Here is a 14,994-nt window from a genome sequence, read left to right on the forward strand (position 1 = left end):
ACAGGTGTAGTACATGAGGGGTGTAGTATATTACAGGTGTACTATATGGAGGTGTAGTATATTACAGGTGTATTATATAGGGGTGTACTATATTACAGGTGTACTATATGGGGGTGTAGTATATTACAGGTGTATTATATGGGGGTGTACTATATTACAGGTGTAGTACATGAGGGGTGTAGTATATTACAGGTGTACTATATGGAGGTGTAGTATATTACAGGTGTATTATATAGGGGTATAGTATATTAAAGGTGTACTATATGGAAGTGTAGTATATGGAGTGTAGTATATAACAGGTGTATTATATGGGGGTGTAGTATATTACAGGTGTATTATATGGAGGTGTAGTATATGGGGGGTGTAGTGATGTAGTATATTACAGTGTAGTATATAGGGGTGTAGTGATGTATATTACCGGTGTAGTATATGGGGGGGTGTAGTGATGTATATTACAGGTGTAGTATATGGGGGGGTGTAGTGATGTAGTATATTACAGGTGTAGTATATAGGGGTGTAGTGATGTATATTACAGGTGTAGCATATGGGGTGTAATGATGTACTATATTATAGGTGTAGTATATAGTGGTGTAGTATAATACAGGTGTATATGGGGGGTGTAGTGATGTAGTATATTACAGGTGTAGTATATAGGGGTGTAGTGATGTAGTTTATTACAGGTGTAGTATATAGGGGTGTAGTGATGTATATTACAGGTGTATATAGGGGTGTAGTACATGGGGTGTAGTGATTTAGTTTATTACAGGTTTAGTATATAGGGGTGTAGTGATTTAGTATATTACAGGTGTAGTATATGGAGAGGGTGTAGTGATGTAGTATATTGCAGGTGTAGTATATAGGGGTGTAGTGATGTAGTTTATTACAGGTGTAGTATATGGGGGGAGTAGTGATGTAGTTTATTACAGGTGTAGTATATAGGGGTGTAGTGATGTAGTATATTACAGGTGTAGTATATAGGGGTGTAGTGATGTAGTTTATTACAGGTTTAGTATATATGGGGGGGTGTAGTGATGTAGTTTATTACAGGTGTAGTATATGGAGGGGGTGTAGTAATGTAGTATATTGGGTAGAACGGAGTTAATTATATTAGTCCGGCCCTCTAAACCAATCCCAATTTCTCATGGGGCCCGATGGGAAAATTAATTGCCCACCCCTGATATAGAGGATCTGTCAGCTCTCCTGTGTGGTGTAGTATATAGAGGATGTGTCAGCTCTCCTGTGTGGTGTAGTATATAGAGGGTCTGTCAGCTCTCCTGTGAAGTGTAGTATATAGAGGATCTGTCAGCTCTCCTGTGTGGTGTAGTATATAGAGGATCTGTCAGCTCTCCTGTGTGGTGTAGTATATAGAGGATCTGTTGGCTCTCCTGTGTGGTGTAGTATATAGAGGATGTGTCAGCTCTCCTGTGTGGTGTAGTATATAGAGGGTCTGTCAGCTCCCCTGTGTGGTGTAGCATATAGAGGATGTGTCAGCTCTCCTGTGTGGTGTAGTATATAGAGGATCTGTCAGCTCCCCTGTGTGGTGTAGTATATAGAGGATGTGTCAGCTCTCCTGTGTGGTGTAGCATATAGAGGATGTGTCAGCTCTCCTGTGTGGTGTAGTATATAGAGGGTCTGTCAGCTCCCCTGTGTGGTGTAGCATATAGAGGATGTGTCAGCTCTCATGTGTGGTGTAGTATATAGAAGATCTGTCATCTCTCCTGTGTGGTGTAGTGTATAGAAGATCTGTCAGCTCTCCTGTGGGGTGTAGTATATAGAGGATCTGTCAGCTCTCCTGTGTGGTGTAGTATATAGAGGATCTGTCAGCTCTCCTGTGTGGTGTAGTATATAGAGGATGTGTCAGCTCTCCTGTGTGGTGTAGTATATAGAGGATCTGTCAGCTCTCCTGTGTGGTGTAGTATATAGAGGATGTGTCAGCTCTCCTGTGTGGTGTAGTGTATAGAAGATCTGTCAGCTCTCCTGTGTGGTGTAGTATATAGAAGATCTGTCAGATCTCCTGTGTGGTGTAGTATATAGAGGATCTGTCAGCTCTCCTGTGTGGTGTAGTATATAGAGGATCTGTCAGCTCTCCTGTGTGGTGTAGTATATAGAGGATGTGTCAGCTCCCCTGTGTGGTGTAGTGTATAGAGGATCTGTCAGCTCTCCTGTGTGGTGTAGTATGCAGGATCTGTCAGCTCTCCTGTGTGGTGTAGTATATAGAGGATCTGTCTGCTCTCCTGTGAGGTGTAGTATATAGAGGATGTGTTGGCTCTCCTATGTGGTGTAGTATATAGAGGATCTGTTGGCTCTCCTCTGCAGGGTAGTATACAGAGGATTGGTCAGCTTTCTTGTGTGGTGTAGTGTTTAGAGAATCTGTCAGCTCTCTTATTGGTGGTATAGAGGATTTGTCAGCTCTCCTGTGAGGTGTAACTTCATACCTTTTGTTTCCAAAATCTCTCATTGCTGATGTAAGGTATATAATGCACCCTCCCCTATTGCCGATGCAACATTTGCTCTTGTGTGCCTTGTAGCTATGAGCTCATTCTCTGGTGCCTCCAGCCTGTTCCAGATTTGGTACTTCGGTACTCGCCTGCATGCCTCAACCAGTCCAGATCCTTAACCTGAACTTGTCCGAGTGCCTGAATTGTTCCAGTGTCCCAGTAACCACCTGTGTTCCAGTACCAGCCTGAGATTCTGAATCTGTTTCTGTGTCCCGGTACCACCCAGAGGTCCTGAATCCGTTCTTGTGTCCCAGCACGACCCTGAGTTCCTGATTGCATTCATGTGTCCCAGCACCAGCCTGAGTTCTAGAATCTGTTTCTGTGTCCCAGTACCAGTCTGAGGTCCTGAATCCGTTCCTGTGTTCTGGTATCAGCCCGAGTAAGGGTACCTTCACACTTTAGCGATGCAGCAGCGATCCCACCAGCGATCTGACCTGGTCAGGATCGCTGCTGCGTCGCTACATGGTCGCTGGTGAGCTGTCAAACAGGCAGATCTCACCAGCGACCAGTGACAAGCCCCCAGCCAGCAGCGACGTGCAAGCGACGCTGCGCTTGCACGGAGCTGGCGTCTGGAAGCTGCGGACACTGGTAACTAAGGTAAACATCGGGTATGGTTACCCGATGTTTACCTTAGTTACCAGCGCACACCGCTTAGCTTAGCGTGTGTAGGGAGCAGGAGCCGGCACTGGCAGCGTGAGAGCTGCGGAGGCTGGTAACGAAGGTAAATATCGGGTAACCACCTTGGTTACCCGATGTTTACCTTGGTTACAGCTTACCACAGGCTGTCAGATGCTGGCTCCTGCTCCCTGCACATTCAGGATTGTTGCTCTCTCGCTGTCACACACAGCGATGTCTGCTTATCAGCGGGAGAGCAACAATAAAAAAATGAACCAGCACTGTGTGTAACGAGCAGCGATCTCACAGCAGGGGCCAGATCGCTGCTCAGTGTCACACACAGCGAGATCGCTAATGAGGTCACAAAAAACGTGACTCAGCAGCGATCTCAGAAGCGATCTCACTGTGTGTGAAGTACCCCTTACTGATTTTGTTTGTATGTCCTTATCCAGCCTGAGTTCCTGAATACAATCCTGCGTCCCAGTACCATCCTGAGTTCCTCATTCCGTTCCTGTGTCCTAGTACCAGCTTGAGTTCCTGAATCCGTTCCAGTGTCCTGGTACCAGCCTGTATTTCTGATTTCGTTCCTGTGTCCTGGTGCCAGCCTGAGTTCCTGTCACGGATGTGTCACGGTCTGTCATGGAGGTATCACGGCCGGCTGACAATCCAGGGACAGCGAGTGGTAGAAGGTCACAGAGATTGGCAGCACGTGTTGTTATCTGACAGTTCCCTGTTTCTACAGCAGGCGGACTCTATGACCCTGGAGAACTGTCGTCCTGCCTCTCAGTTGCTATCTTCTGACTTTATTTATTGACCTCACCCTGGGGTGGTTTTGGTGCGGTTTTTAGTTTGTTCCTTGCGTTTGTTCCTTGCTGAGCTCTGGAGAAGTCATCTTCTGTTGCCCCAGAGACTTCTGTGGTTGCAGCTGCTCAGATAAGTGTTTGTCTGTTGCTACCTACCAGGGCTCTGGTGACTGCAGTCGTGTTTTCTCTGTATTGTTCCCTTGTGTCTTCCTTTCATGTTAGTGGTGTTGACTTAGCGCTCATACCCTCCATCCTTACTTAAGGCCCATTTGTCAGGGTAACACAGGACCCCAGGTATATGGCTTGACAACAGGTGCAGAGCCTGTAATAGGTCTGTGAGGGCAGTTAGGGTGAGCTGCAGGTTGTTGTCAGGGTCACCACTTCCCCCTTTCCATAGGTTTAAGGCATTTCTTCCCCCTTCTAGTGTGCTATCCTATACGGCTGGTATAGCCTCTCTCCCCTGCCGTGATAGTTCCTGAATATGCTTCTGTGCCTGCTTCAGATCCGTGAACTACCTTGGAGTGGTACCTGGCAGTCACATGCAGCACAACCCTAACCTCACCACCAGATGCTCTACAGAAGATCAGGTAGCTGCTTGTCACGCCCTTTTCAGGGTAAACCCATGCTCCATAGGCCAGTGGATCCACATCCCTGTCTTGACCGAAACAGCCACTGCCGTCCTGGCCATAACAGCTGACAATATAAGAAACACTTCCTTATTTACTTCCAGAGGAAGATTAATGTCCTGGATACGTGGAAAACAACTGTCAGGCTGCTCTCCTATAGAGACGACTTGTAGGTACAGTGAAGGAAATAATTATTTGATCCCTTGCTATCCATCATGTATATCCTAAATATATACAGTAAAGGAAATAGGTATTTGATCCCTTGCTGATTTTTTTAAGTTTGCCCACTGACAAAGATATGAGCAGTCTATACATTTTAAGGGCAGGTTAATTTTAAGTGAGAGAATATCAAAAATAAAATCCAGAAAATCATATTGTATAAATTATGTAATAATAAGTATTTGATCCCTCTGGCAAACAAGACTTAATACTTGGTGGAAAAAACCTTGTTGGCAAGCACAGCAGTCAGACGTTTTCTGTAGTTGATGACGAGGTTTGCACACATGTCAGGAGGAATTTTGCTCCACTCCTCTTTGCAAATCCTGTCTACATCATTAAGATTTTGAGGCTGTAGCTTGGCAACTCGGAGCTTCAGCTCGTCCTTACGTTTTCTACGAGATTAAGGTCTGGAGACTGGCTAGGCCACTCCATGACCTTAATCTGCTTCTTTTTAAGCCACTCCTTTGTTCCCTTGGCTGTATGTTTTGGGTTATTGTCGTGCTGGAAGACCCAGCCACGACCCAATTTTAATGTCCTTTTGGAGGGAAGGAGGTTGTCACTCAAGATTTTACAGTACATGGCGAAATCCATTGTCCCATTGATGCGGCGAAGTAGTCCTGTGCCCTTAGCAGAGAAACATCCCCAAAACATGTTTCCACCTCCATGCTTGACAGTGGAGATGGTGTTCTTTGGGTCATAAGCAGCATTTCTCTTTCTCCAAACACGACAAGTTGAGTTAAGGCCAAAGAGCTCAATTTTTGTCTCATGTGACCACAGCACCTTCTCCCAATCCCTCTAAGAATCATCCAGGTGTTCATTGGCAAACTTCAGATGGGCCGGCTGCACATGTGCCTATTTGAGCAGTGGGACTTTGGGGGCACTGCAGCATTTTAGGCCATTACGGCGTATTGTGCTACCAATGGTTTTCTTGGTGACAGTGGTCCCAGCTGCCTTGAGATCATTCTCCCCATGTAGTTTTAGGCTGATCTCTCACCTTACTCATGATTCTGGATACCCCAAGAGGTGAGATTTTGCATGGAGACCCAGAGCGATATCGATTGACAGTCATTTTGTATTTCTTCCCTTTTCTCACTATTGCACTAACACTTGTCTCCTTCTCACCCAGCGTCTTATTTATGTTTTGTAGCCCATTCCAGCCTTGTGCAGGTCCAGGATCTAGTGCCTCACATCCTTACAAAGCTATTTGGTCTTGCCCATGTTGTAGAGGTTAGAGTCTGACTAATTGAGTCTGTGGACACAAGTCTTTTATACAGGAGACAATTTAAGACAGTGACTGTAATGCAGGTAACGAGGTGATTAGGAACGCCTAAAGGCCACTTTACACACAGAGATAAATCTGCGGCAGATCTGTGGTTGCAGTGAAATTGTGGACAATCAGTGCCAGGTTTCTGGCTGTGTACAAATGGAACAATATGTCCATGATTTCACTGCAACCACAGATCTGCCAAAGATTTATCTCTGTGTGTGACAGGGCCTTAAGTGTCTGTAGGAGCCAGAACTCTTAATGGTTGGAAGGGGATCAAATACTTATTTCTCTCTGCAAAATGCAAATACATTTATATAATTTATACAATGTGATTTTCTGGATTTTATTTTGGATATTCTGTTAAAATTAACCTACCCTTAAAATTATAGACGGTTCATGTCTTTGTCATTGGGCAAACTTAAAGGGAACCTGTCATCAGAAATTTCGCCCAAAAGCTAAAAGATTCCCCCTCTGCAGCTCCTGGGCTGCATTCTAGGAAGGTCCCTGTTATTATTGTGCCCCATGTGAGACCAAAATAAAGCCTTTATAAAGTTCTACCTTTTTGTATGCAGCTTCTGTAAATCCGTCACGGGGGCGGGCTCTCTGCCGTCCGTTATTCTGCCCCCTGGTCCTGTATGCCGCCCCCCATCGCTCCTTTCCATATCTGATGCACCGCCCACTGCTCCAGCCATCCCCGCGCATGCCCAGTGCCAGTCTCACAGGACTGAGCAGTTTGACCGCTGGTGACGTGTGCGCAGGCAAGTGATTATGGACGGGACTGTGACTGTTATCAGCAAGTACCCGGCCATAATCTCTTGAGCGCGCAAACCTCACCAGCGGTCACACTGTGCTCAGGATTTATGCTAGACTGTATGGGCTGCTTCCAGGTATGACGTCCCTTTGTCATGTGATAGGGGCGTGTTCGAAATACTATCACATGACAAAGGGACGTCATCCCTGGAAGCAGCCCATACAGTCTAGCATAAATCCTGAGCACAGTGTGACCGCTGGTTAGGTTTGCGCGCTCAAGAGATTATGGCCGGGTACTTGCTGATAACAGTCACAGTCCCGTCCATAATCACTTGCCTGCGCACACGTCACCAGCGGTCAAACTGCTCAGTCCTGTGAGACTGGCACTGGGCATGCGCGGGGATGGCTGGAGCAGTGGGCGGTGCATCAGATATGGAAAGGAGCGATGGGGGGCGGCATACAGGACCAGGAGGCAGAATAACGGACGGCAGAGAGCCCGCCCCCGTGACGGATTTACAGAAACTGCATACAAAAAGGTAGAACTTTATAAAGGCTTTATTTTGGTCTCACATGGGGCACAATAATAACAGGGACCTTCCTAGAATGCAGCCCAGGAGCTGCAGAGGGGGAATCTTTTAGCTTTTGGGCGAAATTTCTGATGACAGGTTCCCTTTAAAAAAAATCAGCAAGGGATCAAATACTTATTTCCTTTACTGTATATATTTAGGATACACATAATGGATACTTACTTCTGTATCTAATTACTAGCGATAACACCACACTTACCAGCACACTCCATTCTGAAGAGATTTAGTGAGGCCACCACCGATGTCTCATCCACAGATTTGATCCCAAGCAGGGCTAGCTTCACCAGAAAGGTCTTCATTACTTCTGGTAAGAAGGAGAGCAGATACAGAGGCATATACACCACGTACCGCAGGTTACACAACCATGGGGTCATTATCTTGCCCTGGGGTGACTGTGCCATCCTCTCAATTGTTGGAAACAGCAAAATAGACTTCAAAACCTAAGGAAAATAAATCAAAGAGAAGGTTATAAGGATGTCCTCACCAGGGTTCTCCAGCTCTGCTAGCAATACAACACATGCAAGGCTCACCGTAAATGAAATACAAAATGTTAGAACATCCCAAAAAATCAAAACTGTCCAGGTTGGGCCTTGGTGATGACTTTCGCTGCCTTTTTGGAATGGGATTACACATAGAAGCATGTTGGTTTTTCCTTTTCGTGAAACCCATGTCCTCCAGCTGCAGTTTGTGCTTTGTTCACCCTCTTGATCCAGTGCTGAGTCTCCACCGCTGCTCGCAGTGTCTGTTAAGCGGGCTTTACACGCTACGAGATCGCTACAGCGATCTCGTTGGGGTCACGGATTTTGTGACGCACATCCGGCCGCTGTAGCGATCTCTTTGTGTGTGACTCCTAGGAGCGATTTTGGATCGTTACAAAAACGTCCAAAATCGCTCCTCGGTGACATGGGGGTCATTTCTCATATATCGCTGCTGCAGCGTGTACGATGTAGTTCCTCGTTCCTGCGGCAGCACACATCGCTCCGTGTGACGCCACAGGAGCGAGGAATCTCACCTTACCTGCCGCCGCCCGCAATGCGGAAGGAATGAGGTGAACGGGATGTTACGTCCCGCTCATCTCCGCCCCTCCGCTTTGATTGGGCGGCCGCTTAGTGACGTCGCTGTGACGCCGCACGGACGGCCCCCTTAGAAAGGAGGCGGTTCGCCGGTCACAGCGACGTCGAAGAGCAGGTAAGTAGTGTGATGGGTCCGGGCGATGTTGTGCGCCACGGGCAGAGATTTGCCCGTGTCGCACAACCGATGGGGGCGGGTACCCACGCTAGCGATATCGGTACCGATATCGCAGCGTGTAAAGTGGCCTTTACTGTCTGCAGCGCTGACATCACATTGGTATTGCTGAATCCAATCAGTGAGCGCAGCGTTTTATCTCAGTTGATGGCATGAGCCATTCAGAGCACTGAGCTCACTGATTTGCAGCAGTACCGCTGACATGACATCAGCTTGGCAGATAATAACGGACAGAGAGAGCAGCGGCGGAGACTCAGAGCAGTGATTGTTGTTTGGGTCATTTAGAGTAAAAAATAAAGATCCACAAAAGTGAATGACTGTTTAATGAAAATATGAATCTGTACTTATTTTACTCACTAATATTGCATCATTAATTCAACAGTGTTTTACAGATGTGATCATCACGGTCCCCATTGGGGCTCACTATCTACATTCCCTATCAGTATGGCTAAGGAATGTGGGAGGAAATCGGAGGAAACCCACGGAAATCCAGGAAGAACATACAAACTCCTTGTAAAGCTGGGGTCACACATAACGACGACGACAACGACGTCGCTGCAACGTCACCATATTCTGTGACGTAGCAGCGAGCATAGATGATCGTTAGTAAGCTGTCAAACATGTTATAAAAAGCAGCGACGGAGCAGCGATCATAGCGACGTCGACGGTCGTTGTGTGGTTTCAGACGTAGCGTAGCGTCCCTGCTGCGGTGTCAAACAAAAGGATTATCAGCTTATCAGCATGGCGCAGCGGGATAGCAGCGTTCAAAAAATGACCTGGAGCATTCAGGAGCGAGCAGCGATTTCGCAGCAGGGGTCTGATCGTTGTTATGTGTCACACATAGCGACGTCGCTGTTGAGGTCGCTGCAACGTCACAGAATATGGTGACGTTGCAGCGACGTCGTTGTCGTCGTCGTTATGTGTGACACCAGCTTAGGTGTTGTACTTGGTGGAATAAAGAAAGAAAGAAAGAGAGAAAGAGAGAAAGAGAGAAAGAAAGAAAGAAAGAAAGAAAGAGAGAAAGAAAAAACCCAACATTTATATATTTTGGTACCGATTCTATTTTTCCCAAAGATAGATAAAGTGAAATTAAGATGGATAACAGATACACTGATAAACAGATAGAAGAACAGAGATGTGAGAAAGAAATGAAGAAAGAAAGATATGAGACTGACAGAAAGATAGATAAATAGATAATAGATGGAGAGAGAGATAGATAGATAGATAGATAGATAACACAATGCACCACTAGAGGGCAGAGTGAAGGTGACATTCGCACAGCACACCAGACACTAGCAAGGAGCATCCTGTCACAATTAGATATTCTGTGTACAGCACTGAAGAATGGTCTGGGAGGGTGCACTATCTTTGCATATTTACCAACGCTGCTGTTGTGAAAAAGAAGGGATATTTAAAAACTGCCCAGTCCCAACCAGAAAAGTCTCTAAATTAATCATCCATTTCTGTGAGAGGTTTACATGATCCCACCCTTTTTTCAGCAATGGACATATCCTTAGTTTTCAATGATGATATCCCAAAAATCAGAATAGTTTCAGGAAATTCGTTGCACAAGCTTTACCACCGCTCCAATCATTCCATATGGGGCTGTTAAGGGATGCACTCCAATTTTTCTAGCAATCCCATAAGAAATGAATGAAGCATTGATCATGTGTTGTATTTTGTTACGGGAATAAAAGTTCCCTGACAGGGATGGATACAATTCCTCTATCCTCCGATTGGTGGGAGAGCCAGGAACTGGAAGCCCACCTATTCTTCTGTGGTCTTAAGCCCACCTATTGACAAGTGATCACCTTTTTTTTATGGCCTTCAGCTCCATCTTGAGTCATGGAGACTTGATGGACGAACACTGTGTAGGAAGATCAATCTTGTGCAGCTTAGATAGGTCCACCAATGTCTTTTCCGCCGTTATCTTAATAGTGTCAAGCCATCTGGTTGCTCGTCTTCATCTTCACATTGTTCCTTCTATATTTCAGAGTTTACAACCATGGTGTCCTTCTCCACTGATTGTTCTCTTTGTATGATGTGTCCAAAGTAGGCAAATCGTAGCTTGGTGATACTCGCTTCGAGTGACATGTTAGGCTTGATCTTTTCCAAATTGATTTGTTTGTTTTCTTGCCATCCATGGTATTGATAACATCCTTCTCAAGCACCACATTTATGAGGCGTTGATTCTTCTTCTGTCTTGCTTCTTTATTGTCCAGGTTTCTCATCCATATGTTACTACAGAAAAGTCCAGACTATGTACAAGCCATGTATTCATCACCAGTGAAATGTTCCTTGATTTGAGAACCTTGTTCAGTGTCTTCATTGTTGATTTGGCCACAGCTATTCCAACTTCCAATATCGTTTCTGCATCTTGAGTGATCCTTCATCCGAATAGACTGACGTCCTCTACAATTTCCAGTTTGTCGCCGTCCACCTCATATGTGTCCTGGTCGTACCTGTCAGTAGTCAATATCTTTGTCTTATTTGTATTGAGTAGGAGTCCCCTTGCTTGAGCTTTCCATCTTGACACTTCGGAATAAGTCCTTCATTCCATCTACGCTTGTTACTATCAATGTTGTATCCTCTGCGTATTCAAGATTGTTGATGAATCGTGCAACAATTTTGATTCCTTCTTTTTTTTTCGGCAAGTCCAGTCTTCTTGAAAATAGCTTGACATGTCACCGCGTTCCGTTTGGACTTCAAATAGGTAATAACTTGTTTTAAATGGACAACGCCTCTAAAGATTATTATTATTATTATTTATTATTATAGCGCCATTTATTCCATGGCGCTTTACAAGTGAAAGAGGGTATACGTACAACAATCATTAACAGTACAAGACAGACTGGTATAGGAGGAGAGAGGACCCTGCCCGCGAGGGCTCACAGTCTACAGGGAATGGGTGATGGTACAATAGGTGAGGACAGAGCTGGTTGCGCAGTGGTCTACTGGGCTGAAGGCTATTGTAGGTTGTAGGCTTGTTGGAAGAGGTGGGTCTTGAGGTTCCTCTTGAAGCTTTCCACGGTCGTGGAGAGTCTGATGTGCTGAGGTAGAGCGTTCCAGAGTATGGGGGATGCACGGGAGAAATCTTGTACACGATTGTGGGAAGAGGAGATAAGAGAGGAGCAGAGAAGGAGATCTTGTGAGGATCTAAGGTTGCGTGCAGGTAGGTACCGGGAGACTAGATCAGATCAGATTCAATTTGCCTTTTTTTAAAGGCTGTTATGTGTTTGCCTGTTTTTGTTTTTTTTTCATTAAATATACAGCAATATGGTTGAAGTTTGGGCTTTCCAGTTGGTTTTGGCCCATTTACCAATTGCATCTTTTTAGTCGCAAACTTTTTGTTGAAAAGCACTTAAGTCCCTCCATGGAATGATTTTAAGTATAGCTGAAATTTTGGTATAAATGTTTGACATTTTAGCAGAATATGTGACTTTTTGGGCTAAAACATCCCAGTAAAGCTGAAGGATACATGCGTACACTGTAGTTTTGTTGGAAAAAAAAAATAAAAACTGCATCTTTGAGACATCAAAACTGCTCCAAAAACTGCACCTTGTCCCCGAGAGCCTTGAAATGTCAAAAAAACCCCCGCTTGTAATGATGCTGCGTTTTTGGTGTGTTTCTTGTGCGTGTTTGGTGCGTTTTTGGCAATTCTGATTTGATATGTTTTTTTGTGAAAAATAGTGATGGGAGGAACGTATTGCAAAGTCCCACCCCCGTGGATTCAAAGGCACCCGAGTGCCGGGCCTGGGCCAGAATTCTAGTGTATTTCCGGGGATTGATCCAGATCGGTCACTTGAGAAATAAAAAAAAATAAAGTAAAAATAAAGAAAAAAATTAAAGCAAGCGTGCTATACTTACCAAGTCTCCTGCGCACTGTAACTGCTCCAGCTGCCACTCATTCTTCTGGGGGCAGCTCATAAGGCTCATGCATATTCCCCACTTCCTCCGACCACCGGCGTCTGTGATTCGGTGAAGTCAGACAGCGCCCCCAGCCTGTGTAACAGCCTGTCTGACGCTTCCAATCACAGACCCGGTTTGCAGGTCTAGCGCGTACAGTAAAAATAAATAAATAAAACAATTAGCATTGGGACGTAACTGACGCTGCTTCAGCTGCTCTCTTAGGCGGGCTTTACACATTGCGACATCGCTACCGATATATTGTTGGGGTCACGTCGTTAGTGACGCACATCCGGCGCCGGTAGCGACATCGCAATGTGTAAATCCTAGGTGCACAACGAGCGCAGAACCGTAAAAAATCGCTGATCTGTGTCACGTCGTTCATTTCCATAATGTCGTTACACCTGCAGATACGATGTTGTTTGTCGTTTCTGCAGCAGCACACATCGCTGTGTGTGAAACCGCAGGAACAACAAACATCTCCTTACCTACGTCCACCATCAATGCGGAAGGAAGAAGGTGGGCGGGATGTTATGTCCCGCTCATCTCCGCCCCTCCGCTTCTATTGAGCGGCCGCTTAGTGATGTCGCAGTGATGTCGCTGTGACGCTGAACGCACTTCCCCCTTGAAGGAGGGATTGTTCGGCGGTCACAGCAACGTTGCCGACCAGGTATGTGCGTGTGAAGCTGCCGTAGCGATAATGTTCGCTATGGAAGCAAGCACCAGATATCGCATGTACGACGGGGGCGGGTGCTATCGTGCTCGACATCGCTAGCAATCGCTAGTGATCTCGCAACGTGTAAAGCCCGCCTTACTCCCTCTGGATATAAATTACGGACAAAGGAGGGGACAGTGAAGAAGCCACTGACTGATTGAACTAGATGGACATAAGGTCTTCCTTCAGCCTTAAAAACCATGTTACTATGTTATGTATAACTGAATAGGATAACTGAAGTGAGCACTAATATATATATATATTATGAGTGCAAGCCAAAAAAATACATACTATATATAAGGATAAGGCTGCACATCAAACTTAGATAATGGTATCATGCCTCAAGCATATGGAAAAATATTGGAATATACAATGAAAAATGCTACTTGCTAATTTGAACATGTGAATAATGAATTGCATACCTGCCATGAATATAAGGAAAAAGGAGATAGTTAGCAATCGCATTGATCAATGTAACTGAGCCCCAAGACCTCGTCAAGGTATATCTCTATATTGGGGTCCCTAGCTCTGTGACCCTAACTGTGTGTCATCTCATTGCAATTAAAAACTGCTGTGGGTGGAGAGGGGTAACTAAGGACTTTCTTATATAGGAGATGGAAAAAACATGGCTGAAAGGGGCGGAGCTGTGTTCACATTCAGAAAAAAACTACATATAACTGAATAGGATAACTGAAGTGAGCACTAATATATATATATATATATATATATATATATATTATGAGTGCAAGCCAAAAAATACATACTATATATAAGGATAAGGCTGCACATCAAACTTAGATAATGGTATAATGCCTCAAGCATATGGAAAAATATTGGAATATACAATGAAAAATGCTACTTGCTAATTATCTCCTTTTTCCTTATATTCATGGCAGGTATGCAATTCATTATTCACATGTTCAAATTAGCAAGTAGCATTTTTCATTGTATATTCCAATATTTTTCCATATGCTTGAGGCATTATACCATTATCTAAGTTTGATGTGCAGCCTTATCCTTATATATAGTATGTATTTTTGGCTTGCACTCATAATATATATATATATTAGTGCTCACTTCAGTTATCCTATTCAGTTATATGTAGTTTTTTTCTGAATGTGAACACAGCTCCGCCCCTTTCGGCCATGTTTTTTCCATCTCCTATATAAGAAAGTCCTTAGTTACCCCTCTCCACCCACATCAGTTTTTAATTGCAATGAGATGACACACAGTTAGGGTCACAGAGCTAGGGACCCCAATATAGAGATATACCTTGACGAGGTCTTGGGGCTCAGTTACATTGATCAATGCGATTGCTAAATATCTCCTTTTTCCTTATATTCATGGCAGGTATGCAATTCATTATTCACATGTTCAAATTAGCAAGTAGCATTTTTCATTGTATATTCCAATATTTTTCCATATGCTTGAGGCATTATACCATTATCTAAGTTTGATGTGCAGCCTTTTCCTTATATATACTATGTTATGTATGACTGGCTGCAGGGATCGATTGACATAATAATGTCATGTGAGCCCTGAGAGAGCAAGCGCTGACACTGCTGGAACAGCACTGGTGCTGGAAGTGATTATAGGCGTTATTATTTTAAAAGGGGAAAACACACTGATTGAAAAGGGATTTTAGGAGTAGTGAACAACCCCTTTATAGACAAAAATGATGAGCAGTTTTTTTAATTTGCCCGAAATTCCTGAACCACCTGAGCCATTTGAAAAATTTGTGTGCAACAAATGTCAAACGAATA

The 14,994-nt window shown here is 44.6% G+C and overlaps 1 protein-coding gene across 2 annotated transcripts in view; it reads right to left on the reverse strand.

The window, feature by feature from the left end:
- LDAH (lipid droplet associated hydrolase) overlaps nucleotides 1-14,994 on the reverse strand; it is a 339,733-nt gene that overhangs the window by 124,268 nt on the left and 200,471 nt on the right. For both annotated transcript variants that reach the window (XM_075341150.1, XM_075341149.1), the window contains exon 5: nucleotides 7,565-7,805. In XM_075341150.1, the coding sequence (XP_075197265.1) occupies nucleotides 7,565-7,805 (241 nt within the window). The remainder of the gene's footprint in view (nucleotides 1-7,564; nucleotides 7,806-14,994) is intronic.

Source organism: Anomaloglossus baeobatrachus, chromosome 3 (genome assembly GCF_048569485.1).
Source record: "Anomaloglossus baeobatrachus isolate aAnoBae1 chromosome 3, aAnoBae1.hap1, whole genome shotgun sequence".
NCBI lineage: Eukaryota > Metazoa > Chordata > Amphibia > Anura > Aromobatidae > Anomaloglossus > Anomaloglossus baeobatrachus.